Genomic DNA, 26,838 nt, shown 5'->3' on the forward strand with positions numbered 1-26,838 from the left:
GGGGAATCTATTAATTTATGGTTTGATTTGCTCTTGTTCCCCCTATAATTTCTGCATATTGTTCATTTGGGAGCAATATTTTCGTTATAGAGCAGGATTTTTTGTTTAGTCCAATCCTGTATTTTACAAATCCATATGATTGAGTCCTTTTTTGAAAATTCAAGAGAAGGTCATGGCGAGACGAGGCGTTTGTCATCACGATAGGTATCAAGCGGAAGTGCAGTTCGATACCCTTGTTCCAGTTATTCCTCTGATTGGATCATTAGTTAAAGCAAACTTTACCCATTAGTTTATGGTTTGATTTGCTCCTCTTCCCCCTATAATTTCAGCATATTGCTCATTTGGGAGCAAAATTTTCACTGTAGAGAGCAAGATTTCAGTTTTCACTTTGTTTAATCCACTCCTGTATTTTACATATTCATACTTTTGAGTCCTATTTTAAGAATTTAAGAGGTCACGCGAGACAAGCCGTTTATCATTATGATAGGTGCCAAGTGTAAGTGCAGTTCGATTCCATTGTTCCAGTTATTCCTTTGATTGGATCATTTAGCTGAAGCAAACTTTTGTACCATATTAGGGCATCCATTAGTAAACTGGTGTGGTTCGATTTGTCAGATTCTGATATTGAACAGCTAGGCGTATGTACATGTATCGATCAAGTGAATTTTGTTCTGGTGGGATCAATTCAATAAAAGAGTAAATACAACAAATAGTCCTTCTCTTGGACCTGTTATTCCAATGTGAACTTTAAACTGTGAACTGGTTGAGCTTGTTCAGAAAAATCTAGATATTGACGCTGCAGCCATTTGAAAAAAATCATATCCCTGGTTGATTTGAAGCGATAACCAGAATATCTAGTATTTCTAGTAGCCATTTTTAACACTCCATGTAAAGACGGTTCACTAATTACGATAAGTTGTTTGGCGACTAGTATCCCGTTTGTGTAACTGCACATGATAGTTACTTCACATTAACATTTTATATACCTTACTAATTGTTTGACTTGATTTCCGCAAAGCAGGTTATGCTAGATCATATGATGCCACTGGTGGATGAGAGCTGGCGGCTGAAATTTGAGAGGGTGAGGGAAAACGGTTTCTCTAGGTTGCAAGGCTTTTGGGTGCTTCGGGAGATTGTCCTTCCTATTATCATGAAGCTGCTTACGGCATTGTGTGTTCCATATGTTTTAGCCAAAGGTGTATTCCCAATATTTGGTTACCCCTTGCTTGTCAACTCTGCCGTTTACCGATTTGCTTGGCTTGGCTGCCTTGGCTTCAGTCTGTTATGTTTCTGTGCTAAGCGTTTCCACGTATGGTTCACCAATCTCCACAATTCTATACGTGATGACCGTTATTTGATTGGCCGTAGACTTCATAATTTTGGGGAAGAGGTAGAGCGGAGGCAAAATGAAGTAGAGTTGTCCAGAGAGGGAGAGATTCCTATAGTGCATGAGGATGTCCAAGAGGTTGCTGATGTAGGACTAAGACACAGGCATGGCGTCACGCAAGATGCTTAAAGTGTACCATTCTTGATCCTTCAGCTGCTGAATAAAGTTGTGGAAGTGGGGTCTGAGGAGGCTGAGCAAAATTGCGGATGGGTTATATTGCTGCCTTTCGACAATAGAGAAACCAACTTGGAATAGTTTTGAGCAGTTTCTCTATGGTAATATTTACTACTTGTGAATATGTGTACTCTTACTTGGAATTGATATAATTAGTGATCAATTTTTCAAAAAATTCTAGTTTGTCTAGTATCTTTTTGTTTCTCTTTTCCATTGTACGCAAAAGAAGGAAAAGGCAAAGAATATTAGTCCTTTCTAATTTATCATTTGTAAAATGTATATGTAAGAGGAAACAGGTGAATAGGTGATCTGTCTTCGTCTCCTCTCTTCCGTCTTAAGTACTGTCCAGAGTTAACCATTCTAATGGAATTGAAAGAGTTTGGCAGTGAAGCAAAGAAGCATTATCGTATGAGCAGGTATCTGCAAACAACGGAATCCTGCCATATTTGAGAAGGATGAATATATGGGAGATGATAATGACATTATTTTCCTGTTGTTTTAGAGAAGGGAAGGACTACGGTGCTGGAGACTGGAGTATTTGTTAAACGTAAAATAGGATTTTGTATTTGGCCAGGTTCTCAAGTTTGAGATGAGATGAAAAGGCAATTTTTTTGTGGGATTGAAATAGGAAAAACTCTTCTTGAAACAACAGCGCCCTTTTTCTTTTACATCCTCAATCTTTCAAATGGAGTACGTTTAACACGTACATTGCTCGAGATCTAATCAAAACTTATGAAGCATGGAAATAGAAATATGTCGAAATGATAATATAGATTGAAAGATCACTATCAGTAACTATTTAAAGGTGTCAATAAGATCTTTAGTCTTACCAAGATGTCGTACTCCCTTATCTTTCCATTTATCGATTCATCACAAACAAAAAGTCCGCGTCACATTGTCTAAAGAAATAATAATATCTATGTCTCTTCATACGGTTTATTAGACTTCTTTGTTTCTTCAGCTTTATTTACTATTTCTATCGTCTTCTGTATTGGCGGCGCAGGCAACGCAAGCAAATATAGGAACAAACTAGGAATTGCAACGTTACGCAAATGTTATATCGAGGGCTATGATATCTTCCTCTTTTGTCCTTTTTTTTTTCCATTCCTCAATATAACATACAAGAATGCTAGTGTTAAATTTTTAGCTTGCATCTGCAATTAAACTGAAAAGCCACTAGAAAATTCAGGTGATGGAAAACATGATCGCAAGTTTAACAACACTCCCCACTAAGCATTGGGGAGAGGCCAGCTCAGTTGACCAGCACCTTCCCCTCCACATAGTAGGTGGAGGATCAAATGTCATCAATAGCTTCGCATCCCCATGTAATAAATAAATTAAAAAGAAAACTCCCTGTAAGCATCTGATGAAGATGCCTGCTTAGCAGCGAGAAAACCTTGCACAAGCATATGTACCAAAAAAGCAAACCAAAGAAATAATCCAAAGAAAGCCAAAAATAAAAGTACCAGCGCAAAGGTTCTGGTAAACCAGTAGTCTGAGAAACTCCAAACTGAAACGAAATGCAACCCCAACAATATGCTAGTCAAGCAATGAAGTCAAAGAGATTGTCTAGGTGAAGAAAATCCAAAAGTGATATCACCCTAGAAAATGAATAGTACTTGATGAGGAAGAGCATTAGATATTTTTGAACTTAAGAAACCAGACCATCATTCAGTGACAATGAAGCCAACTGATCAGCCGGATTGCTCGACTGCTGCTGAGAAACATTCCTCAGAACCTCCATAGCCTCTGCAACCTTGGCTTTCAGGGCTTCAGGCGACTCAAGCAAGTGCAATACCTCAGTCTGGTCCATCTCCAAGAGCATGCCAGTCACCTTGGCAGCCGTTTCTGGCTCCAGCTGTTCGACCAAGGGGTACAAGTTCTCACCTAGCATCTGCAGACAAAACATATAAATTGTTCAAAGGGGAAACTAAAGTATAGTCCACAGTCAGCATTGCAACCTCTGTTGTTCTGTTGGTACTTAGTTGTGCCAAGAAAAGTTGCATACAATTGGCGGCACCTTTTGCTTTATAGGACTTCATTTTTTTTAAACAAAAAAAAAGCACGAGAGGTAGGACATCTCAAAAAATTCAATGAGAATTCAGTCATCCAACCGTGAAGTGCTGTAAATACATGTCATCAATAAGCAATCAAATAATACTCCCTCCACCACATTTTGTCGATTGGGTCAGCTTTAAATCAAAGTTCGAGAGAATGGTAGAATTAATTAGCCGTGCTTCTAGGTAAATATACGTCAAAATAAAGGCTGGAGCTTTGAAAATAATTAAATATTTCTCATCAAATTTGGAATGATCTGGTATTAGTATGCATTTTGACAATTTACTGATATATTCATACTCTTCAGGTGAACAAAGGAGGATAAAGGGAGAATGTTTAAGAAAAAATTAAAGACCAGCATAATACCTTCAGACCCATACTTTATAGGAACCAAACCTACCTTCAAGTAGAACTAAAACTGTATGGACATGCTAACTTACATTTATCAAGCTCTTTATACTATTTCAGTTTAATAGGAAAGATTAATTCAGATATCACAAAAGCTAGGGGCTGAAAGGTGAGCTTTAAGGTCTTCAGTATTCCAACGATAGAACCTCTGTTTTCCTACCCCTTTCAAAATTTATTCTGATCAAGAAGTTCTTTTCAAATTTCATCTCTTTGGGAAGGAAGATCAAGCTAATATTTCAGGTGATGAAACAGAAACCAGGAGAGGAAAGCTGAAGCGACCATTACTTTCATGTTCTTGGGGATCGGTTTTAGCTTCTATAAAGAAAGAACCATACCGTCCTTTGCTCTGTTGGAGAAGCATTAGCCAGAGCAGTAGCCAAAGCCCCTACTGGAATAGGTTGAACAATTCCTGCATCACGCACAGGCATGCCACCCATATCATATGGGATAGAGAACATGCCACCACCTACACCTGGAAAAGCTCCATCGGGGAGGCCACGTCCTGGAGGATACCGATAGCCACGCCCTCTTGGAAACATCTGCCATGAAAGCAAACTTTGAGCACATCTATAAACACATCGCACAGAGAGACAGCAAAACTTGCCACAAACCTGTTGCTGCATCAATGGAACTGGCTGCTGTCCCTGCTGCGATGGAACAGCACCTCCGCGTCGGCCTCCGGGACGTTGACCTTGCTGCCCTTGCTGAACCATGGGCATAAAGAAATTAGGCATGGGTCCCCCACCAGGCCTCATTCCAGGTACAAGTTGCTGCTGATATCCAAAACCAGCCTGACAAGTAAAGAAAAGTAGATGAGCACCATTAAATTCTATCAACGATGCCTCAATCCAAAATTAGATCGGATAAAGAGTTCCAGTCAGCCAATACTCAAAGAAGGCAATATATAAATGCAATTTGACTACAGAAAAATGAAGTGAGACACAAGAACTGTAGGAGTTTCTTTTACTCTATCTTTTGTTGAAATGTCCTTTTTTTTTTTTTGATTTGCACCGGGTGTCCGAGTCTCTAAGAGACCCTACTAATCCCGGGGGTGCACAGGCCCTCGGCAAGGAGTTTCCCGCAAGTGCACCACGGTTAATTCAGGTTTTACCCAGTCCGATGGCCCTCAGAAATTGTTTGCACCCAGTGGGTTTCGAACTTGAGACCTTGAAAGGGAGCAAACCCCAAGGCTCAAGTCTATTGCCACCAGGCCAACCCTTTCACTCTTTATATTTCCCTCCCTCCTCTACTCTTTTCAGATTACCTTCCAAACTATTGAGTTATAATTACTCCAGGACCAGGCATCAGCAAGTCATCAATATTCTCTGCCTAATAATCCTCCTACTCACATTACAACTGTAAAGCCATCTGACTTGAAAGGCTAAATAAACATCTGGGGAAGAAGATCACAGACAATATCCAAACAATGTCGGGAAGCATAGATTGCAAGGTCACTGATCTCTGTATCTAACAGCTATGACTATTATACTGGAGGCACAGACAACATCAGCAGAGTAAAGGATCAAGTATTGGCATGACCCACATATCAAAAAATATGTTTTACCTGTTTCGCAAAAATTTCCAACCACATCCATCGCACAAGATACCAACTCCACAAAAAAGACAATCCAGGTCATATAACTTTTGAGACTACTAGTCAGTTAGCAAAATATTTAAAACCACTTGTCAAAGTAAGAAACTAAGCGGTTGTTTGGTAGGAAGTATAAAAATAGTGTTGGATAGGGTGTATTAGCAATGCTGGTATTAGTAATGCTGAGATTAGTTATGCTGAGATTATTGCTTATCCACTATTTGGTTGGGTGTATTAAAGCATTGCATAATTTCTTAAAAAAGTAGTTGTTTACAAAAATACCCTCCACATTCTTTAACTTTGTATACTTTAAGGGATTTGAGGGGCAATTATGTCTTTAACCATGCTTATGCAAGTATTAAAAACTCTTGCATTGCTAATACCATGGTTTGCTGTGTATTAATTATACATAGGATAATACCAAATAGGATGTATAACTAATACAAATATTAGTTATACATAGGTTGAAAAAATTCACAATGTTAATGCTTGCTTTGTTTTTTCTAATACCTCCTACCAAACGACCCCTAATAATAGAAAATGAGAATCCCTAAGTTTCAAAGGGTACTAAGTCAAGAGAGCGTTAAAACGGAATATACACGACGATTTATTACTTGTGGGGGAAGCATAGCTGGTGGTGGCTGGCCATAGAATATTTGTTGACCTAGACCAGGACCGCCAGGAGGGTACATCGGCATTCGAGGAGCAACTGAAGATGCCATTGCAATTGGACGCATCTGAGAAAACTGAGCCTGCAATTTCAAACAAATGAAACATAAAACTATGTATTAGTATCATCATGCAAAGGATTTAGTAACTAGGAGGTAAGTTAGTAAATGCCTCCTCCTAATCAATATATCTAGCAAGCATGGAGCGGAGCACATATCCAAAAGATCCCTCTATGTCCTGGCACCCAGCCACCTCAATTCAACTCCCCAACCCTCTCCTCCGCCAACTGCTCTTTCATCCAACCTTCATCACACATTTTTTCTAGAAAAATCAGCAGTTGTAACAACCAACTAAAGGCTCTTTTTTATTTGGTATTGTTAGGTCAGTTTCGAAAGACTCAAAAGAAATTCAATGAATTATAAACAAATACAAATCTTTAAGATGGTAAAAGACTTGGTTACTAATTAAATCAGAAGTGTCAAAGCCAATAATCAAAATTGGATAACAAAGAAATTCAAAAAGGAGATCATATTAAATAGAGACGAAAAGCACAATTTTTCAATTGTTCAAGCCCAAAAAAAAGACAAATAAAAATACCTGTAACCTTGCTCTTCTCTCTTCCTTGCGTTGCGCAAGGGCAACATACAGAGGTTTGCTAACAACCATCTTTCCATTCATCTCCGAGAGCTGTGAAGGAAAACAGTTAAAAGTTCAAACTCTACCCTGTCCATGTTCAGTTGACTTTTACTAACTGTATTAGAATGGTTAAGGAACACACCGCTCTTGAAGCCTCTTCAGGGGTTGAGAATGCAACAAATCCTGATCCTTTGCTTACCCCACTAGGATCTCTCATAACCTGTATAGCAGCAAACATAAAAAAACAACCACACTTCCAATCACATATCAGAACTGGAGGCTTATATAAATTTTTGAAACAAAGAATGCAGCTTACCTTGCATGAAGTGATTGTGCCATACGGAGAGAACAATTCCTTAAGCTTGTCATCACTAATGCTGTCATCTAAATTTTTTATGTATAGATTTAAACCTTGTGATTTGTCAACCGCCTCCTTGGCACTTTGCTCAAACCGATGTTTTAATTCCATTTCCCTCTCTGATTTCTTCTGAGCTCTTCCTACAAACCAATCTTTGTTATCCAATTTGTAACCATTCAGAGCTTCAACAGCTCTAGCAGCATCTTCAGCATTCTCAAAGTTGACAAATCCAAAGCACCTGGATTTTCCATCTTCATCCTTCATAACTGCGACGCTAGTAATAGTACCAAATTCACCAAAGATTTTCCTGAGCTCTTCCTCTAACGTAGATTCAGATAAATTCTTCACGAAGACATTGGTAAATCTTGTCTTATCCACAGCCATATCTCTTTCTTGCTTACGAACGAAGGGTCCTACATATACTTGCTTATCATTCAGCAGCATACCATTCAGTTTCTCAATAGCTTTTTGGGCAGCTTCATCGCTGTCATACTGCACAAACCCATAGCCCTTGGATTGACCAGATGAATCCACAGCTACCTTACAAGAGAGAATGTTTCCAAATGCAGAAAATGTATCATGTAATGCTTTGTGGTCAATTGCCTTGTCCAAATTCTGCAAAACAAAAGGCAAAAAAAATTAGGTTGAGACTTGAGAATATGCAAGCAAGCTTTTGAAGCTATAAATAAGTTGACCAATCCATGAAACAAGAAAAAACTCTCTATAAATTCAACAAAGTGACCTTAATAAATATGTTCCCATTGCCACTTCTTCGTATAGTTGGGTCTCGATTTGAGTACATTATCCTGATTGGCTTTCCATGGAGAGGAGTAAAGTTCAGCACTTCCAACGCCCTTGCAGCTGTTACAAATATGATGAGGCCCCAAAGAAAAAATATAATAAAATAGTCGAAGAATCAAAGTAAAAAATCTAAAAGAAAAAGAGACGGATAACTTGCTAACAGCATGTTGTCGTTCTTTATTGCTATTGGTAATGGTCGTCTTCTTTTTGCCGCTATTTGTGATGGTGATTAACATTTCGTAGCGCTTTGGACACGAAAAAATTGATGACTAGTATATGAACAGGCAAAATACTATAAGAAAACGATTTAGTAGTTAAAGTTGCACTACATTCCACTTGGAAAATTATGGTTGACATGATAGCATAATAAGCTCACAAACTAGCCCCCACACCACGGATATCAACACATGCAATTCAGAACCATGCAGTCGGGGACTCAGGCACGCATCAATGCATGCAAAAGTAGGGGTCCAGTCAAACTGAAAATTAATCTCATTGCGCTCGAATAAGAAAAGAGCTCAAAGTCTACAGGAAATTGAATATCCAAGATTTGCAATTTCATCTTATAGATAGGGCAGCCCGGTGCACCAAGCATCCTGCGTTCAACCAGGGTCCCGGGAAGGGCCAGACCTCACGGGGTATGATATAGACAGCATACCCTAATGCAAGCATAAGTGGTTGCTCCCATGGCTCGAACCCGTGACTTATAGTTCAAACGGAGACAACCTCATCTTATAGTTGAAAATACCAAATATCCAGCCTGTTGTAACTTTATCTGACTAAGTTGCTTTGTCGCCTGACATATTATGAGCTGCTAAGCCAAAGCAGGAGCCACCGTGGGCAGAACAATTACAGTTGCAGTACAATACGATAATCAGCAGCTTATTTTTCCAAATAGTTTTCTAAAAAGCAATGCGCACATAAAAGAATACATTTTCTTCTTTTTTATGACGGTGGTGTCCGGGCCAACATATGACATTTTCTTATCAAAGTGGCTGGAAGTTGATACATCCAGAAAGTTACTTTTAAACACCAAAAAAAAAAGGACAACACACCCCCTCACCTACCTCCCACCCACCCACCCGAATAAAGACCATCTTTCTCCCTCACAATTTAACAGCTTGCAAAGCAATTCGGAACTTGGATCATCTGGACCATAAAACACTTAACAATAAAAATCGTGTGAACAACAGACACCTCAAAAAAAACTTCAAGAAATTCACGATGAAAACACATTGCTTTACACTTTCCACTCACAACTCACAACATTTCCTGAAGTTATGCATGCCATCAAACAATTCTTAATAGCGATTTCCAGTTCAAACAATTTCAAATACAAGGAACCCCCAAAACCAGCAAAAATAACAATTATGCATCAATGCCAAGCTAATTGGAGTCAGCTATATGAATCCTAATCGTTCATGTGGCTAAACAAAGCTATGGCTAACACACAACAAAGATAAGTCAAACATACGAACCATCTTGAGGGTTCCCATAATTGACGTAACCATAACCGAGCGACCGTTGGCTAGTCAAGTCTCTGCAAACCCGAACCGAAACAACTTGCCCCAGCTGATTGAACAGATCATAAAGCTGTGAATCGGTCACATTGACATCAAGGTCACCCACGTACAGTGACGTCACAAACTGGTTGTTCACACCACCAGCATTATTCACACTACCGTGTGGCTGCTGCTGCTGCACCTGAACCTGTGCCATCTCAGTTCAACACAAAAAAAAAAAAAATAATAATAATAATAAAGATAATTTTCTTTTTCAAACTTTTTTACGATTTTTTTGTTTTTTTTTCTGACTTCCCTCTCCTCTTTTTATTCGCAGATACAAAATCTCATATAAATAAAAGGCCGATATCAATCAAACTCGATGAGATTGAGAATTTTGAGATAGAAGATACTGAAACCCTAGAAAATTTTGATTTTTTCCAAATAGATTTTCTTTTTAGCTTTTTTTCTTTTTTTTGGATAGATGATAAAGAGAGGAGAGGGAAGGTGGATAAGTCGGAGATCCGACGGAAAACGAAGGGATCGCCGCCGGCAAGGCCGGAAAAGGAAGAAAGAGGGAGGAGAAAAAGATATAGGGGAAAAATATGGGGGCAGCTTTAAACTGCAAAATTGCAGAAGAAGAATAAATTGGGAAGGTTTTTTTTGCCTTATAGAAGTAAAAATTTGGGTTTTGGGATTTTGTGTGTGTAAGCAAAGCCAAAGCCCTAAGATGATTTACGGAGCAAAATATACGCCGTTCGATTAGGGAGGGAGAGGGTCCCACTTGACGTGGTCTGATGTAATCCCTACTGTTAGCTGGCAGTTGCGATAAGAGGACTTCTTATTGGTTGGATGAGCGACTCATTCAACTTTCTGTCAGGTTTTTTCCTTTTTAGAAAGCTTCAAATAAAATTAAAACTCCTAATATACTAAAGTAAATCTATAATATCTTGGTCACTATATTAATTCATTGAAATTCCTTTTTATATTTAAGAACCTGTCAATTAGTCTGTATTATGTGCAGTTGTATCAATGAATTTACAAAATAAACTTTTGTAAATACATTTGATACATAAGAGATAGGGAGATAAAAGGTCGCTAAATTTAGATATTTAAATAATTTTTCAGAATAAGTACATACTATAATATATTTTTTATCATGTTCTTGTGAATCCCAACATAGTTTATACGGAACCCCTCTATTGAATTGAAAGAAGCTAAATTTAGTTAGCGTTTGTACATAAATTTGGTGGAAATTTGGAAAAAAAATGAAGTTATGTTAAAAAATAATTTTTGGAAGTTGAAATTCTGTTTGGATATGCATTTTATTTCGAAAAAAAAAAGTTGAAGTTTTATAAGTGGAAGAAAAAATTTCACCCAAAAACTACCTTAAATCAGTTTTTGGGAATTTGAAAAAAAATTAAGTTGTTAAAAAAAATAAGCTAATCATAGTCCATGAACAAATAATATTTCCACATTTTTTGTTTAAAAAAAAAACAAATTCTATGACCTAACAAATCCGTAGTTTGTGTTTATGTGCACGTATAAATGGAGAGATCATCATCGTCTTGTGAATTGCACTCGAATTTACATCGAATTGCTCTATTAATCAAGAAAAACTCTTTCAGAAGATAAAATATAATTTTTTGTTAAGAAATCAATAAATCTCAAAATATCATAGTCAACTTTTATTTCTAATCCTCGGGCACGATAAAAGCATATTATATGTGCTTAACCTATTATGCATAGTAAAATAATAGATAAAGTGCATAGAATCGATAATTAATGATAAAAATATGATTTCATTAAGCATGATAAAGTTTTTCATGTATATCGATTATAGACCATTTTGGGCAGCCTTAGGGGTCGTTTGGTTGGAACAGGGGCGGCTCTTCCATAAAACAAGTAAAGCAACTGCTTTAGGCCCCACATTTGCGGGGCCCATTTTTTTTTTTTACCCTTAATAGGCTACATATAAGTTTTAAAAAAGGTTTTGTGAAGTGAAAAAGTCTGATTTCTTTCATTAACAAGTATAGGGGAGAAGGATTTGCAACTGTTGTGATTTATGTCAAGAAAATTGCACTTGAAATGAATATCGAACCCGAATTTCGTAAGAAACGTGTGATATATAGGAAGTAACAATTTGATGAGAATGTTGATAATAAAATCTCAAAATCTTTCGAAGAATCCTTTGGAGTTGATTACTCTATAGATAGTAGACAATATAGATTTGAACAATTCGAATCATATGAAGATATTTTTAGTTTTCGATTTAGCGGTAAAAATTACGGTCACTAGATGATGAAAATTTGAAAACATATTGCCTTAATCTTGAATGTTCCTTAAAGCGTAATAATCAATGCGATATTGATAGTTTAGATTAATTTTCGGAATTAAAAGTATTAAGAAAAATAATACAATTAAAAGATAACAGTTTAATTGATACACTCGGTCAAATAAAAAGATTTGATTTTTTTTCCAATGCCTATTGCTTATGGAATAATGCTAATAACTCATGTTACCATCGTTTCAGTGGAAAGAAGTTTTCAAAATTAAAATTGATAAAATCTTACCTAAGATCAACAGTATCTCAAGAAAGGTTAACTGAATTCCCTATATTGTCAATTAAGAAAGACTTCTTAGGGGTTATTGATTATAAGAGAATTATTAATAGCTTTGTATCTAAGAAACACTAGAAAAATAGATTTCAAATATAAATTTTTTATAAAAAAAATTAAGACCCCTCAAAAAGTTTGGTTTTAGGCCACAACATTCGTCGGGCCGCTCCTGAGTTGGGAAATATGTTATCATGGGATTATGGTAACCGAATTATAATGAGGGAGTTAAATAGTTGTGGAATTATTTAGTGGATATATTTCTAGTGGGAGATGTATTGGTTCATTGGACTAAATATGAGATATATAGGTCGGGTATAAAATAAAATACGCCTTTGATACACTAAATAAATTGGGATAAACTTTTTTTTTAATTTTAACCTTAGATTTTTTAAAGGACGTCGGGGAAAAGCCTTAAAAGGTACATTTTATCATTGTAGTTCTTTATCTCGGGATTATTATCCCACTCGATAGAACAATATTACAATTATGATATAAATTAATCCTGGGATTGCTAATCTCAAACTCCAAATTCAACCAAACGCGAGATAAAACAATTACGCATCTAATCCCAAGATTATTGTTATGCCTTATCGCATCAATCAAACAACCCTTTAGTGTTCTGGAAAAAATGGAGAAACGTCATTTTATAAGTTTTTGAAAAACAACCACATCTTATCAAATTCTTTAAGAAATATAAACTCTTTGGAAGCAAAACACTCACACGCACACCAAAAAAAAAAAAAAAAAAAAAGGTTAGATAACTAAAAATACCTGGTTTTTAAATGGATTCTCATCAAAAACATCTTTAATAAACCGTGATATGACAAAATCAAAGAAATCATCTTCTGGTCGTCTTTTCGTCTTAGAAGAAGAAGCCCCTACCATCACAAAGAGTTTCGGTTTACTGTGATCACCAAAAAGAATTACACAGCCAAATTCTTTATTAATTTCCTGAAAAACAAAAATTAGAAAACGATCAAAACTGCAACAAGCTTTCAGACACTAATAAATGAAGTCCTTCCAACAAGATACAAAGTGCGAAAAGAGCAAGCAACATTGATTTCGTGAAGGAAGAAACAAAAGGAATGGTGATCAATCTCAAATCTACCTAGTAGAAACGATCTGCGATAATTGACTTTACTCGTTATTAATCTTTTCTTCTATTCTGTTGTTCTCGGAGTTAATTTTCTTTTCCTTTTTAGCGAGAGAGAAAACAAAATATATATAGCAAGCATGTTAAAGAGATTGCATAAACCTCATGTACGCGAAAATAAAACGGTAAAAGGTGTAAAATAAATAGTTCTTGAAAAAAGGAAAAATACTTAAAAATAAAAGACAACTTTTTTCATCTTTCATTTTCTTTTTATTCTCGATTTTTTCTCTTTAATTGAATAATAATATATTTACACACTCTCAAACTTGATAAAACATGTTAAATAGATTAATAAGGCGAAAAGGGTACCCAAAATATATATATATACGGTTCTTCTTATTTTGCCAGAGGTGCCACATTATATTTTTTAAAATTGAAATATTACAGACATATAATTTTTGACTTTGTTTGGTAAAGAAATGCTAAAAAATAAATATAAACTAATTAACAATAAATATAAACCACCAGTTATATTGGAGTTTAAGTTATATGCATTAATGGTTTAAAATACATTTATATAATTAGATTACTTATAAGTTAATCTCTAGTAAATTTCTATAATAAATATTGGTTAGTAGCTTGATAAAAGATAATAATTAACCTGCTACCACATGTTAAACTATAATGACAATTTAACAAGTATCTAAAATGTTAATGTTTATGATCTGATTCCTTTATATTTATGTAATTTGAGCTAGATTGACGAAGGATGACATGTCATGTAATATAGGTGTCATAAATATATGTCCTAATTTAATTAAGTAAGTTAAATTATTAGATTTGACTATCAAATATTCTCAGTAAAATTTTGTTTTGAAACAATAACTTGACAATTTGATAGTATCTTAGTCCAACGTTAATAATTGCCATTGGAGTAATATTTATTGGCTTAATATATAAAAATTATTCGAGTAAGCAACACTATTTTGTTCTGATTGTATTTCATTTTGTTTTTTTTAATTAGAACTTAGAATTAGGCCTGAAAATTTATTATGGCAATTTGCATGCCACATCAAATGTTCGATGCAAGATATATAAATCTTATCTTATTTTATTTTGAGTTAATCGGAATTTAATTGAATGATGTTAAGTGACAAAATGGTTAGTTCCTTTGTTACTGATGGATTTCTAAGATGATCACTGTAAGTATGAGTAAATTGCAGTAATAAGAAATTACATTTCCTACTTCTTACTTCAACGAGCTTTATAATTTATTCATTTACGCTTAACAATACAAATCGATGTATTAACTTGTATATTTATACATATTTTATTTTATTGTATCATTCGTATGAGGATGCAAGTCACAAATGTGCTATTTGTATATCATGCCTCTTTTCAATATTAAAATTAAGAAAATGAGTTTTGTAGATATCTTATGTGTGAAAGACAATCTCCGTGTAAAAGTAAATCTCTCGTGTATTAAGAAAAAAAGTAGGGTCATTAAATTAAAAATAAATTTGTAAAGATCCACAAAACCAATTGATTGTCTGAATAAGTTTTTCAAAAATTAAAAATAATACTTATTTAAACGAAAATATTTTTTTGGGAAAGTTCGGGTGATTGGCCAGGTTTGTGTAAAAAGTAGCAAAAATTATTTCTCTATTGTGACGAAAAAGCTGGAAAACTCTCATTAAAAGTAGAGTCACACACAACTTTTTACTTTTTCTTTGGACAAAATACTATTACAAGAACTTATGGCCTCCTTTGTCCATAATTTTGTTGTCCTATTTTTAAAAAAAAGTGTTTGTCCATGAAATTTTGCAAGTTTTTGGAAATTTTTCGAAAATGAGTTTTTCAAATCAGAATTTTCAGATTTTTTTTCTCACTCACAAAACTACTGTATAGGCCAAAAGTTATCTCAGTTATATTTAGACCACGTCAACATTAAGAGGGCCTTCGAGGGTTGCCACATCTCAATAATATGACTTTAACAAACGACATATTCAAGGTCGAAGTGATTTGACAAAAGATGAAGGGCTAGGTCGAGGAGTCAGCAGAGATCACGATCGAGGACGAGCACTCTCTGCTTAAATGGAGAAATAACGGCTAGTTTTAAGATAAGACTTTAAAGAGAATATTCTATGGATCCGTACTTTTAGGATTTTGTGGCACATATCCCTTTAGAAATAGAAAGAGATATAGTTATAGAGGGTTTGAACACTCATTTGTAAAAGAACAACAGTTTGACATTCTTTGAGAGTCTTGCTTTATTACATACATACAAAAGACGCCTTTTTTCTTGAGATCCATGTCTAACTTTTCTCCCAGGATTCAAGGAGAATCTGAATATTCAAGGCTTATCAATCATTTATCATTGTCAAAAAGAATTTTACACGACCTCTTCTTTTTCATAAATTTACATATATACCATTATATATCTTTTATTGTTACTAAATGCCCATTCACTTTATATTTGTGCCATTAAGTGTTGTTCATTATTATATATTTTTCATTGTTACCACAAATTTGGTAACATCCTGTTACGACAATAGTTAAATAATCTGGTGGGTATTATTGTTGGCTAAGAATAATCCTATCTTGTTAAGAAAATCTAATTGTTTAACCTTAGATCTAAATTTTGGGTCAAAAGTTTAGCGCCGTCTGTGGGGATTTCTTAGCTAATCTTTTAGTTTCCAATAGATCTATAACTCACGCGACTTGCTAACCTAATGAACCACAAAGTTTTTCTCCTCCCTGCACATACAGAAAACTCCATGGTAGGTAACCAAAGAAACGAGGCTAGGGCGACAAATGACGTCCCCCGTAACCTCATGAACGCCATCAACAAGAGCTGCGAAACACATGGCGAGGATGTGACACCCACCACCTCCCCCAGGCGTGAGAGGTCGCCTCCCCCTTATTGCAGCACAACCAAACCAAATGGGAAAGGAGTTTCACATCTACAGGAGAAGGGACGCCGCCTGCCATGAAAAAGCTCCTTGAAGCCTGGCTAATCGATGCCCTAGTAAGCGTTCTCAACAGACAAGCTCTATGCACGACCATAGAAATCACAAGAGCCCACACGGTACAATGAGGGGACGAACAGGGCAATCAACCAGACCCTCTAACTCCAGTTATAACTCTCAATTTATTGATAGTGTAGGTGACAGCGTTGTCGCAACCATTTTGAAAAGAATGGAAGAGATGGAGAATGAGAATAAGGCGCTTAGAGACCAAATGAAGGAACACTAGGAACCAACAGACAAGATACCGGCGCCCCTAAGTTAGCAGGTTCGTAGAACAACTGTATAGCGAGGAAGCGACTCCATATTCCATACCAAAGACCTTCAAAATGCCATTGTATCTCAGAATATACGATGAGACAGCTGACCCCGAAGACCATGTGATCCATTATGTCACCGTCGTGAAGGGAAACGACCTCACTAAGGAACAAGTTTCCTCCGTTATGCTAAAGAAATTCGGTGAAAGGGCATTAACATGGTATTCACTGTTACCAGCCCGCTCCATATAAACATTCGAAGAGATGGCTGTCAAGTTCGTGACGGCACATGCTGGGGCAAAAAAGCCGAAATGAGAGTAAACGACATCTTCGCCATCAATTAATCCCAAGGAGAGGGTTTGAGGGACTTCCTCGCCCGATTCAATAGGGTAAGGACGACCTTACCAAATGTGTTCAAAGGGATGGCAGTCGCAAACTTCCAGAACGGGTTTAGTAGAAAGGGTTCAAGAATGACCAGAAAGCTGCTGAGACGGTTGATGAAGTATCCTCCAACTACTTAGGATGAAATCCATAATGCCTATTGTGCTGAGGTACGAAAAGATGATGACGACCTCAACGGACCAACTCTACGACTCATCTCGGTACAAAATGAGCCCAGGAAAGAACAAAGAGATAACATGAGGAGGGATCACCCAATCTCACGGCCAAATAGGGAACGACATCAGCCTTATGTCAGGGTACCTGTCCCTCATTCCTTTCACTATGACGATGGCCCGTCTAGGCCGAGAATGGGGACTCACAGGAACGAGAAAGGTATTCCCTCTTTGTCATCTGCTCACAATTTTTGTGTTTCGCCTACAAAGATAATCTACGCCCTGGAGAAGCTCGGAACAAAGGTAAAGTGGTCGCCAAAGATGTGGTCTGATCCGAACACCAGGAAATCTGATGCCCTCTGTGAATTCCACTAGGAACGCAGACACAAAATAGAAGATTGTATCGCCCTAAGGAAAGAGGTAGCAAACATGTTGCAACAAGGGCACCTTAAAGAGCTGTTGAGCGACAAAGGAAGAAGCACCTTTGCTAGGGGTCGGGAACTTCAAGGCCTGCCGAAGCCTCCCTCACGAGCTCGTACCATCAATATGATCACTGGAGGTAGCAACGACACCTCCACCAACGGCATCAAGTTCACTACCACCCATAAAATCAAAAGTCTGATCACCTGCGAACGGTATGACGGACTCAAAGAAAGTATCATCTTCGACGAGCTAGATGCCGACGGTTTGACTTTCCCTTACAATGATGCTCTAGTCATTACTTTACGAATTTTAGATACTGATGTTAAACATATCATGGTAGATGATAGGAGTGGAGCGTGCATCATCCATACCTGAGTCCTTGCCTAGATGAGACTCTATGGTAAGATAGTGCCACGTTACGTCGCACTAACCAATTTTAACAATGCAATTGAGCGGACCTCGGAGAATTACACTCCCCGCCCTTGCCGATGACATAACTCTGGAGACAATGTTCCACATCATCGACCAGGCCACTGCATACAACGCCATAGTGGGACGACTATGGATACATCATATGAAAGTCGTCCCCTCCAGCTTATACCAAGTGAATGCTTCTTCTTATAATGAAGTCGATCAAGTTCCCAACACCCTAGGGAATATTCAGCATACGAGGGGAACAACGCACGTCCCGGTAATGATACCGCATCATCATGGATAACACGGCAACTCAACAAAAGAAAGATAAGAAAAAAGAAGCATAACAATCATCAGGGTCGAGGTCGCAATAAGAAGGGGCTAGGAAAGTCATTATGGACCCCGAAATGGTCGAAACCGAATAAACTATAGAGGACCTCAACCCCGTTCAATTACACCAATGCGAGCCTAGCAAAAAAGGCCTACATTGGCCGCAAAACACAGAGAACCAGGTAAATTTAGACAATTCTTAATAACTAACGCAGATTTGTTTGCTTTCAGTCGTGCATATATGTCAGGTATCCTCAAAGAGATCGCCACACACAAATTAAATATCAACCCATTGTATCATCCGGTAAGGCAGGTCCGATGAAAGTTCAACCCCACCATCAATGTTGCTGTCCACGGGGAGGTGGAGAAGCTATTAGCAAATGGCTTCATCATGGAGTCGAAGTACCTCAAATGGATAGCGAACGTGGCGATGGTCAAAAAGAAAAATGGGAAATGGAGGATGTCTGTAGACTTCACAGACCTAAACAAAGCATGCCTGAAAGATTCATTCCTATTGCCATATATCGACCAAATCATTGATGCAACAGCCGGACACGAGCTGCTAAGCTTCCTAGACGCATATTCGAGTTATAACCAAATATTCATGGAATAAGAGGACCAAGAGAAAACCACGTTCATCACCCACGGGGGAACATATTGTTATAGAGTCATGCCGTTTAGTTTGAAGAACGCAGGGGCCACCTATCAGAGGTTGGTCACAAAAATGTTCAAAGGTCAACTCGGCAAGACCATGGAGGTATATATCGATGACATGCTGGTTAAATCTGTGAGGACAGAAGACCATATCGATCACTTGAAGGAAGATTCCAACATACTAAGACAGTACAGGATGAAATTAAATCTCGAGAAATACGTATTTGGCGTAGCCTCGGGAATTTTTTTGGGTTTCTTAGTATCACGGAAAGGAATTTAATTCAACCTGGATCAAATCAAGGCTATTGACGGGATACCTAAATAACTGACTACTAAGAAGCAAGTCCAAAAATTGAATGTTCGAATCGCTTCCCTATTGAGATTTATCACACGGTCGTCTGATAGATGTCATAAATTTTTCAGCGTACTCAATAATGATAACAGCCTCGAGTGGATGCCCATGTTCATGCAAGCACTACGAGAACTGAAGGCGTATCTGTCATCGCCACCTTTACTCTCGAAGCCTGAACTCGGGGAACACCTTCTCGTCTATCTCGCTATCTCCGAAGCAGCAATAAGTGCGGTCCTGGTTCGAGAAAGCAAAGGTACATAATCTCCCATTTATTATATCAGTAAAACACGTGTCGATGCCGAGACGAGGTACCCACACCTCGAGAAGTTGGCCCTGGCATTCGCCGTAGCTTCACGAAAGCTTAGACCCTATTTCCAGTGCCACCCTATCTCGGTCGTTAACACTTTCCCTTTAAGAAGCATTTTACATAAAACCGAGATGTCAGGGAGGCTGGCCAAATGGGCTATTGAGCTAAGTGAGCACGATATCACATACCAGCCTCCAAACGATAAAGTCGCAAGTGCTCACTGACTTTGTCGCAGACTCTAACGCGAAGGTAATGCTCGAGGTCGAGAAGGAAGCCACTCGAGTTTCTCTTCAAACACGAGATCTCTGGGTCCTGTACACTAATGGCACATCCAATGCTTCTGGATCGGGACTGGGACTCGTACTCATGGTCCCTACCAGTAAAGTAATTTGCCAGTCCATAGTATGAGGCCATAATCGCATGGCTGAGGCTAGCACTCAAATATAGGGCAAAGCGACTGAAACTCCATTGTGATTCTCAGCTCGTGGTCAACCAAGTTATATGGACTTTCCAAATCAAGGAACAAAGGTTGCAAAAATATCAAGCCGAGATCTGTAAGCTGCTGCCCATTTCGATGAATGCTAGCTCAACCAGATCCCGCGAGGTCAGAACATCGAAGCAGATGGCCTCGCCAAATTGGCCGCCGCCACTAAAAACGTTACGCCTGGGAATAAAAGCGTAGTCCATCCCCTTAACCCGTCACTAGACCAAATCAAGGTAAAATATGTAAGTTTGACTTGGGATTGGCGCAATTGTATTATTACCTACTTGTAGGATGGCACCCTCTCGAGCGATAAAAAGGAATCTAAAAAACTAAGAATGAAAACGGCTATATACAACCTCCTTCATAACGAGTTGTACAAGAGAACATATGGCGGCCCCCTGGCGAAGTGTTTAGGTCTGAATCAAACCCAGTGCCTTCTCGAGGAAGTCCATGAAGGCTACTGCGATGCTCATTCTGGCGAACAAGCACTCGTCATGTGTCTCATACGGGCCGGTACTACTAGCCTACCATGAAGAAAGACGTCTCAGAATTTGTGAAGATATGCGAGCAATGTCAAAAATATGCCCCAATAATTCACTAAGCGGGTGAACACCTCCATTCGGTCACCTCTCTATGGCAATTTATCAAGTGGGGGAATGGACATCGTGGGTCCACTCCCGCCGGGATGAGGTAATGTACGATTTTTTTAGTTTTAACTCACTATTTCTCTAAATGGGTGGAAGAAGGAGCGTTCACCCAACTGCGTGAACAAGAGGTAATCGCCTTCATATGGAAAAACATCATTTGTCGGTTCGGCCTACCCAAGGATATAAGCTGCGACAATGGGCCCAGTTCACGAAAAAGAAAACCATGGAATTCTTCGAAAAAGAGGATACTTTTAACTCCTTATCACCCAGTGGACAACGGGCAGGCAGAACCCTCCAGTAAGTTCATATTAAATATCTTGAAGAAGAAGGCAACGGGCAGGCAGAACCCTCCAGTAAGTCCATATTAAATATCTTGAAGAAGAAACTTGAAGAAGCCAAGGGACTGTGGCTAGAAATACTCCTAGAAGTAATATGGGCGCACAGAACCACCCGAAGACGAGCACAACAGAGACACCATATTCCCTGGTCTATGGAACAGAAACATTCATACCAGTCGAGATCGAAGAACCCAACCTAAGATACTCCCATGAAAGCGGCACTAGCAATGACGAGAGTAAGAGATAAGAGGTCGATGAGGTCGACGAATGGAGAGATATGGCATACATAAGGATGGTCGCCAAAAACAGCAGGCGGAACGGTACTATAACAAAAAGGCAATGGTTCGACTACTCAAAATCAGGGACTACGTACTCAAAGCCAAAACCCAAGCAAACAGAGATCCACGAGAAGGCAAACTGGGAACCAACTGGGATGGACCATACAAAATTACAGGCAAAGCGAACAAGGTTTCGTTCCAACTAGAGACAGTGGAAGGAAAACAATTACCAAACAATTGGAATATCAGCCACCTCAAATACTTCAACTTCTAGAAATTAAGAAGTGCTGCCAAGTCGTACTTTTTTCCGTCACTTGAGCTTTGTCCCTTTAGGGTTTCTGAAGGAGAAGAGAGTCAGAGTATACGAAGAACAAACTGATTTCATTGCCCGACTCCTCAAGATTCTCCAAGTAGAATAATGAAGGGACTAAATATACTAGGACTAGAACGTCGGCCAATGCCCAAAATTTGTAACTCTCTCCAAAAATTGCCCAAGAGAAAAATAATATAATCAGAACAACAATGTCAAAGTAATAGAAATTCACACTTGCGAAACTGCTCTAACAAAAGGTTAAGTTCGACCAAGTTAAAAAAACACCTACTGGCCCTCGGCCGCGACTTAACAAAAGATTACATTCGACCAAGTTCGAACAACACCTACCGGCCCTCAGTTGGGACTTAACTAAAGGTTTCGATCGGGCTCGAGCAACACCTACTGGCCCTTGGCCGGGACTTAACGAAAGGTAAAGTTAGACAAAGCTCGAACAACACTTAGTGGCCCTCAGTCGCGACTTAATGAAAGGTTAAGCTCGACTAAGTTCAAAAAACACCTACCGGCCCTTGGCCGCGACTTAATGAAAAGTTAAGCTCGACTAAGTTCGAAAAACACCTACCGGCCCTCGTCCGCGACTTAATGAAAGGTTAAGTTCGACTCAGCTCGAACAAACACCTATCGGTCCTCGACCATGACTTATTTGACTAAGCTCGAACAAACACCTATTGGCCCTCAGCCAAGACTTATTTAACCAAGTTCGAACAAGACTTATCGGCCCTCGGCCACATCTCGACTAAGAGGGAACCTACATGTTTAGGGTCGATACGATTCACGGCTGCGAGCACGTGATTTTTGCCCTATATGAAATACTCCCATAAATTCAAAACAAAATAACTTCTTTCAGTATTTATAATTTTGTGGATTTTCGTGGCATTTTATGTTAATTGTTTGCATTTTGTCCGTACATTTTAATTAATGAAAAAATACAAAAATACTTGGCATGTGCATTTAGGGTTTAATTTTACTTGTCTTTGGAATCAATTAGCAATTAGGAGTTTACAAAAAATACAAAAATCACAAAAATAGTCTACTTTTGTTTAAATTTTAACTTTTGGATTTTCGGTAGTTTTTTTTTATTTGATACTTGATTAGTTTGTAATAATTGTTAGAGTTAATTAATTTGATTTGGTAGTTTAATTTAATTTTTAGAATTAATTTAGGGTTTTAGTCTAATTTTGAAATAAGAGAATTAAAAAGAAATTAGAAAAAAGAAGAAAAAGAAAAGAAGAAGAGGATTTTTGGTTTAAAATGAAAAGAAGAGGAATTTTGGGCCAATCTCTGATTCAATGCTCAGGCCCAAACATTTTTCCCTTAAAACCTACCCCAAGCCCAATTGATTTGTCCAAATACCCGTTCAAAACCTGGCCCAAAACCCCCAAACCCGGTCCGTTCCCCATACCCCAACCAAACGACCCCGTTTAGGTCCAAAGCAATCCAGGCCGTCGAGGTTACTTTGATCTAACGGCCTGGAAACCTAGATCGGTTAACATATTAGTGTCTGAACCACCTACCCCTCCAACCCCGTCTCTCTCACACAAACCCTAACCCCTTCACAGACCACCACCCTCCGCCGTCCGCCGGCGGCCGGAAATCGCCTCCGCCGGCGGTCAGTAAATAAGGGATTTCTAAGCTAAAAACAGGAATTTAAAAGGGACTAAAGTGTAAAATGAAGTCCTGCAGGGCTGCCCTAATTATTTGCCTATAAAGGCATCATTTCTTGCCTTAGAGGGCAAGGTTGAAGAGCTGGAAAAAATACAGAAGCAAGAGTCTGTAAAAATAAGGCTGTTTCATCCAATTTGAGCACAAAAACACGAAAATACTACTGTTCCATTAAAAAAAAAATCTTTGAGTCTTTGAGTAATTAATAGAGAAATGAGCTGAAGTGTGTGTGATATTCAAGTTTGGGTCCATTTATGGTTGGAATTTAAGTCTGAACCTTATGTGGAGTCATTTGAGTTCAAAAACTGTTTTCAAGTGATATTCTCAAGCAATTTCTGGGCTAATTCTACTGTTGTTGTTGCCTTTATTCTGCTGAACCTGCCATCTCTTACCCCTTTTCTGTACTCTTTTCTTCTTCCAGGTACATTCCAAATCCTTATGAGTTTCATTTGAACATGTAATTTGAGGCATGATTGAGAAGGAAATAGATATGGCATAGCTCATGCACTCCACTTGTTATTGCTGATTCTTTTCCTTCTAGTTATTCTATTTAACTTGATTGTTGATCTCCTTCTGATTTTGTTTGTTGGCTTGTATTAAGCATGCTACAGTTACTGTCAAATAGCTCGAGTCATAGTGATTGTTTAAGGCTGTAAGTGGTGCTAGATCCTGGTATAAGTTCGTTTGTGAATATTGAAGATTAGATATATTTTAGTTAGTTGTAATGAGTATTTGAGTCACTAAGATTGTTAAATGTGGACCTGTGTACGTTTCTTTGAATTATATTTTTGAATCTGTTCATTTTTCTGAAACTAATTGAACTTGATGGCCAGCAAATAATTACCTGATTAAGAACCCTTACATTAGTAACGTCTGTCTTCTGTGAAGGTTTATTGATTAGAAAAAATGGTGCAAATAAGAACAGAACAGGATTGTTCTTACTTGAGTTCATAAATTGGAATGCCCTTCGTGTTAGTTTCAACAATATCTTTTAGATGAGTGTTGAATTAGAGGTTGATTACAATATTTGTGTAGGATTCAAAGAATATCTGCCTTGTGCTGTGGTGCAGAGTAGAAGTGGGCCACATCGTGAGCCCATTTCGACTGGCACCGATTTGGAAATTGAAAGGCCTACACCTGTGGGCCATCAGGCTTTTGTTGGGCCTGATTTTGATTCAATGTTGTCGCCCCTATTCCTTTAACAAAACACAGTCTTTGTCTCAGCCATATAAGGGTCTCCGACCTTTAATTGTCATTCGCGGTTGCATTCCCTTCAATTTATTTTGACGTTTTTGTGTTAAGATATGAGGCAGGCTACAAATAAGTAATAATAGCACAACCTTCGTATTAATTTAGATATGCAAAATTAGTTAATAATCGTAGTAAACCTTTAGGGCCGTTTAAAAACACGATTGTGGTGGCGTATACGTTCGCGTAACATGACCATAATCCTAAAATTAATTTGGAGTATGCGTTCGCGCAACTTCGATCAAATCTTTTCTTAATAATAAAATAATTTACAAGCTTTTAATTATTTTAGTCTACGTAAGTTCATCAAAATCACATATGGCATTCCTAGTAATTTCGTAAGCTAGATAAAAATAATATTTCGTAGAATACCCTTTGAGGCTGTTTAAAATACTAAGTGTGGTTGCGTATACGTTCGAGTAACACAACTACATTTCTAAAAACAAAACCGGAGTATGCGTTCGCGCAACTTCGGCCCAAACGCTCTTAATAATAATTAAGCGTTATTAATTGTGGACACGTTCGCGTGACATGATTTTTGACGCACCAAACAAGCGGGTATACGTACGCGTAACCCGTTTCAAGATAATTTTCTAATTAAAAGCGGTGGAAGAAATAAATGCACATAGGTTCTAAAATCAGTAATTAAATAATTTAGCAAGCCAAGTAGGATCAAAGCGACCATGCTAGAACCACGGAACTCGGGAGTGCCTAACACCTTCTCCCGGGTTAATAGAATTCCTTACCCGGATTTCTGATTCGCAGACTATAATAACAGAGTCATTCTTTTCCTCGATTTGGGATTAAAACCGGTGACTTGGGATACCATAAATCTCCCAAGTGGCGACTCTGAATCTTTTAATAATATAATCCCGTTTCGATTGTCCTTTAATTGGAAAAACTCCCTTTTATTATATCCCGAGGTGTGACAGCTCTGGCGACTCTGCTGGGGACAAGAACCTAGAACTTTTGTTCAGGGTTCAAGAATTCGAGCTTGTTTTATGATTTTTACTTGGCTTATTTATTGTTGATATTATTGTATTTTTGTGAACCTTTGTGCTAAATGCTATCTGTTTACCGCTTTAATATTGTTGAATTGTATATAATTGTCTTCTTACGCCACCCGTTGAGTTTTTTTTTTAAAAATGGTGCTTGTCTTCTTACGCCACCTGTTGAGTTTTTTTTTTAAAAATGGTGCATACGTTCGCGTAGCCCGCTTTTTCTAGAAAAATATACCAAATAGAGCGAGGCTGGGCAAGCGACAAGGCCGGGCAGACTTAAGTGCTCCCGGTACGTCGCCCCCTCCTCGGCCCCAGTTGTCCGCTCGGGTATCGCATGTCTAGACCAAAACCCAGGTTTTTAAACCTAGAAGAACAAAGCCCCATGCCGGATCCCTAGTAGGAGCGCTTGCTTGCATCACATGTATTTTGACTTTGGGGACTCAACACAGGGGTTGGGTCCGTCTAGGACAGGTGCCCCAAAATAACAGACTATCATGATGCATTTTATGTGCTACGTAAGCATTTATTATTTTTGGCTTGCATGCTGACCGGCTAAATAAAAGGGGAAAAGTGTGGAAAAACCAAAGAAAAACAAAGAGAGAGGAAAAAGAGAGGGAAAAAGACCAAGAGTGATGTAGGAAAGGAGAAAACCCGGTTCTGGAAAAAAAACCCAATGCTTGAGAATATCCCGAAACTCTGCCGAATTTTTACAAAAATAGTCACTTCAAAAAACCAAATTGGCCGAACTACGCGGGTCTGATTCCCATCGGATATGGGATACGTAGGCAACCTACATAAGGTCCGGACTTATTTTGAAAAAAAAAGAGAAAAAAAGAGAGAAGTTAGGGAGCCAAAAATGCAGTCAGTCACAATAAGCCGATTCAGTGTCGATAATGTTTCAAACCATTCTTACCGAGATAGCCTTAGATTATCCCCCCATTATCAAAGGGCTATTTTCGTAATCGAATGGATAAAGTTGAGAGGTGTCACAAAATAAGCCCTCCCCGACCTCAAAATTCATATGGAATTGGGAAGGGGCCATATTTGCAAAGCTAGCCTTTGGCTAAAATTGGCATATCAAGGAAGTGATCATGGGCTTTTATTTTAAAAGTAGAAATGTGCTTTCAAAAAAGGGTCCATTAGAGTCAATCCTAACCCTACCTTTCTACAGGAACAAATGAATACTATCCAGGATCCGCCCGAAGTGATCAGGGAGCAGGCTCGAGTACATTTGCGC

At 38.2% G+C, this 26,838-nt stretch overlaps 2 protein-coding genes across 4 annotated transcripts in view; one reads left to right on the plus strand and one right to left on the minus strand.

The window, feature by feature from the left end:
* LOC109241242 (probable E3 ubiquitin ligase SUD1) overlaps positions 1-2,195 on the plus strand; it is a 14,396-nt gene extending 12,201 nt beyond the window's left edge. For both annotated transcript variants that reach the window (XM_019407965.1, XM_019407964.1), the window contains exon 9: positions 1,022-2,195. In XM_019407965.1, coding sequence (XP_019263510.1) covers positions 1,022-1,516 — 495 coding nt within the window. In that variant the 3' untranslated portion in view covers positions 1,517-2,195. The remainder of the gene's footprint in view (positions 1-1,021) is intronic.
* Positions 2,196-2,971: 776 nt separating this feature from the next.
* LOC109241243 (polyadenylate-binding protein 8-like) lies at positions 2,972-10,256 on the minus strand. Of its 2 annotated transcripts, none has more exons than XM_019407966.1 (9): positions 9,561-10,256; positions 8,024-8,142; positions 7,240-7,896; positions 7,066-7,143; positions 6,885-6,974; positions 6,218-6,370; positions 4,639-4,818; positions 4,363-4,566; positions 2,972-3,455 (listed from the first exon to the last, which is right to left on the minus strand). In XM_019407966.1, the coding sequence occupies exons 1-9, from the start codon at positions 9,799-9,801 to the stop codon at positions 3,213-3,215; spliced, it is 1,965 nt and encodes a 654-aa protein (XP_019263511.1). In that variant the 5' UTR covers positions 9,802-10,256; the 3' UTR covers positions 2,972-3,212. The 2 variants fall into 2 exon arrangements, with proteins under 2 accessions (XP_019263511.1, XP_019263512.1); XM_019407967.1 differs by having other exon boundaries at positions 2,974-3,455; positions 6,233-6,370; positions 9,561-9,968.
* Between the last annotated feature and the right edge of the window lie 16,582 nt (positions 10,257-26,838).

This window comes from Nicotiana attenuata, unplaced genomic scaffold (assembly GCF_001879085.1).
Source record: "Nicotiana attenuata strain UT unplaced genomic scaffold, NIATTr2, whole genome shotgun sequence".
NCBI classification, from domain to species: Eukaryota; Viridiplantae; Streptophyta; class Magnoliopsida; order Solanales; family Solanaceae; genus Nicotiana; species Nicotiana attenuata.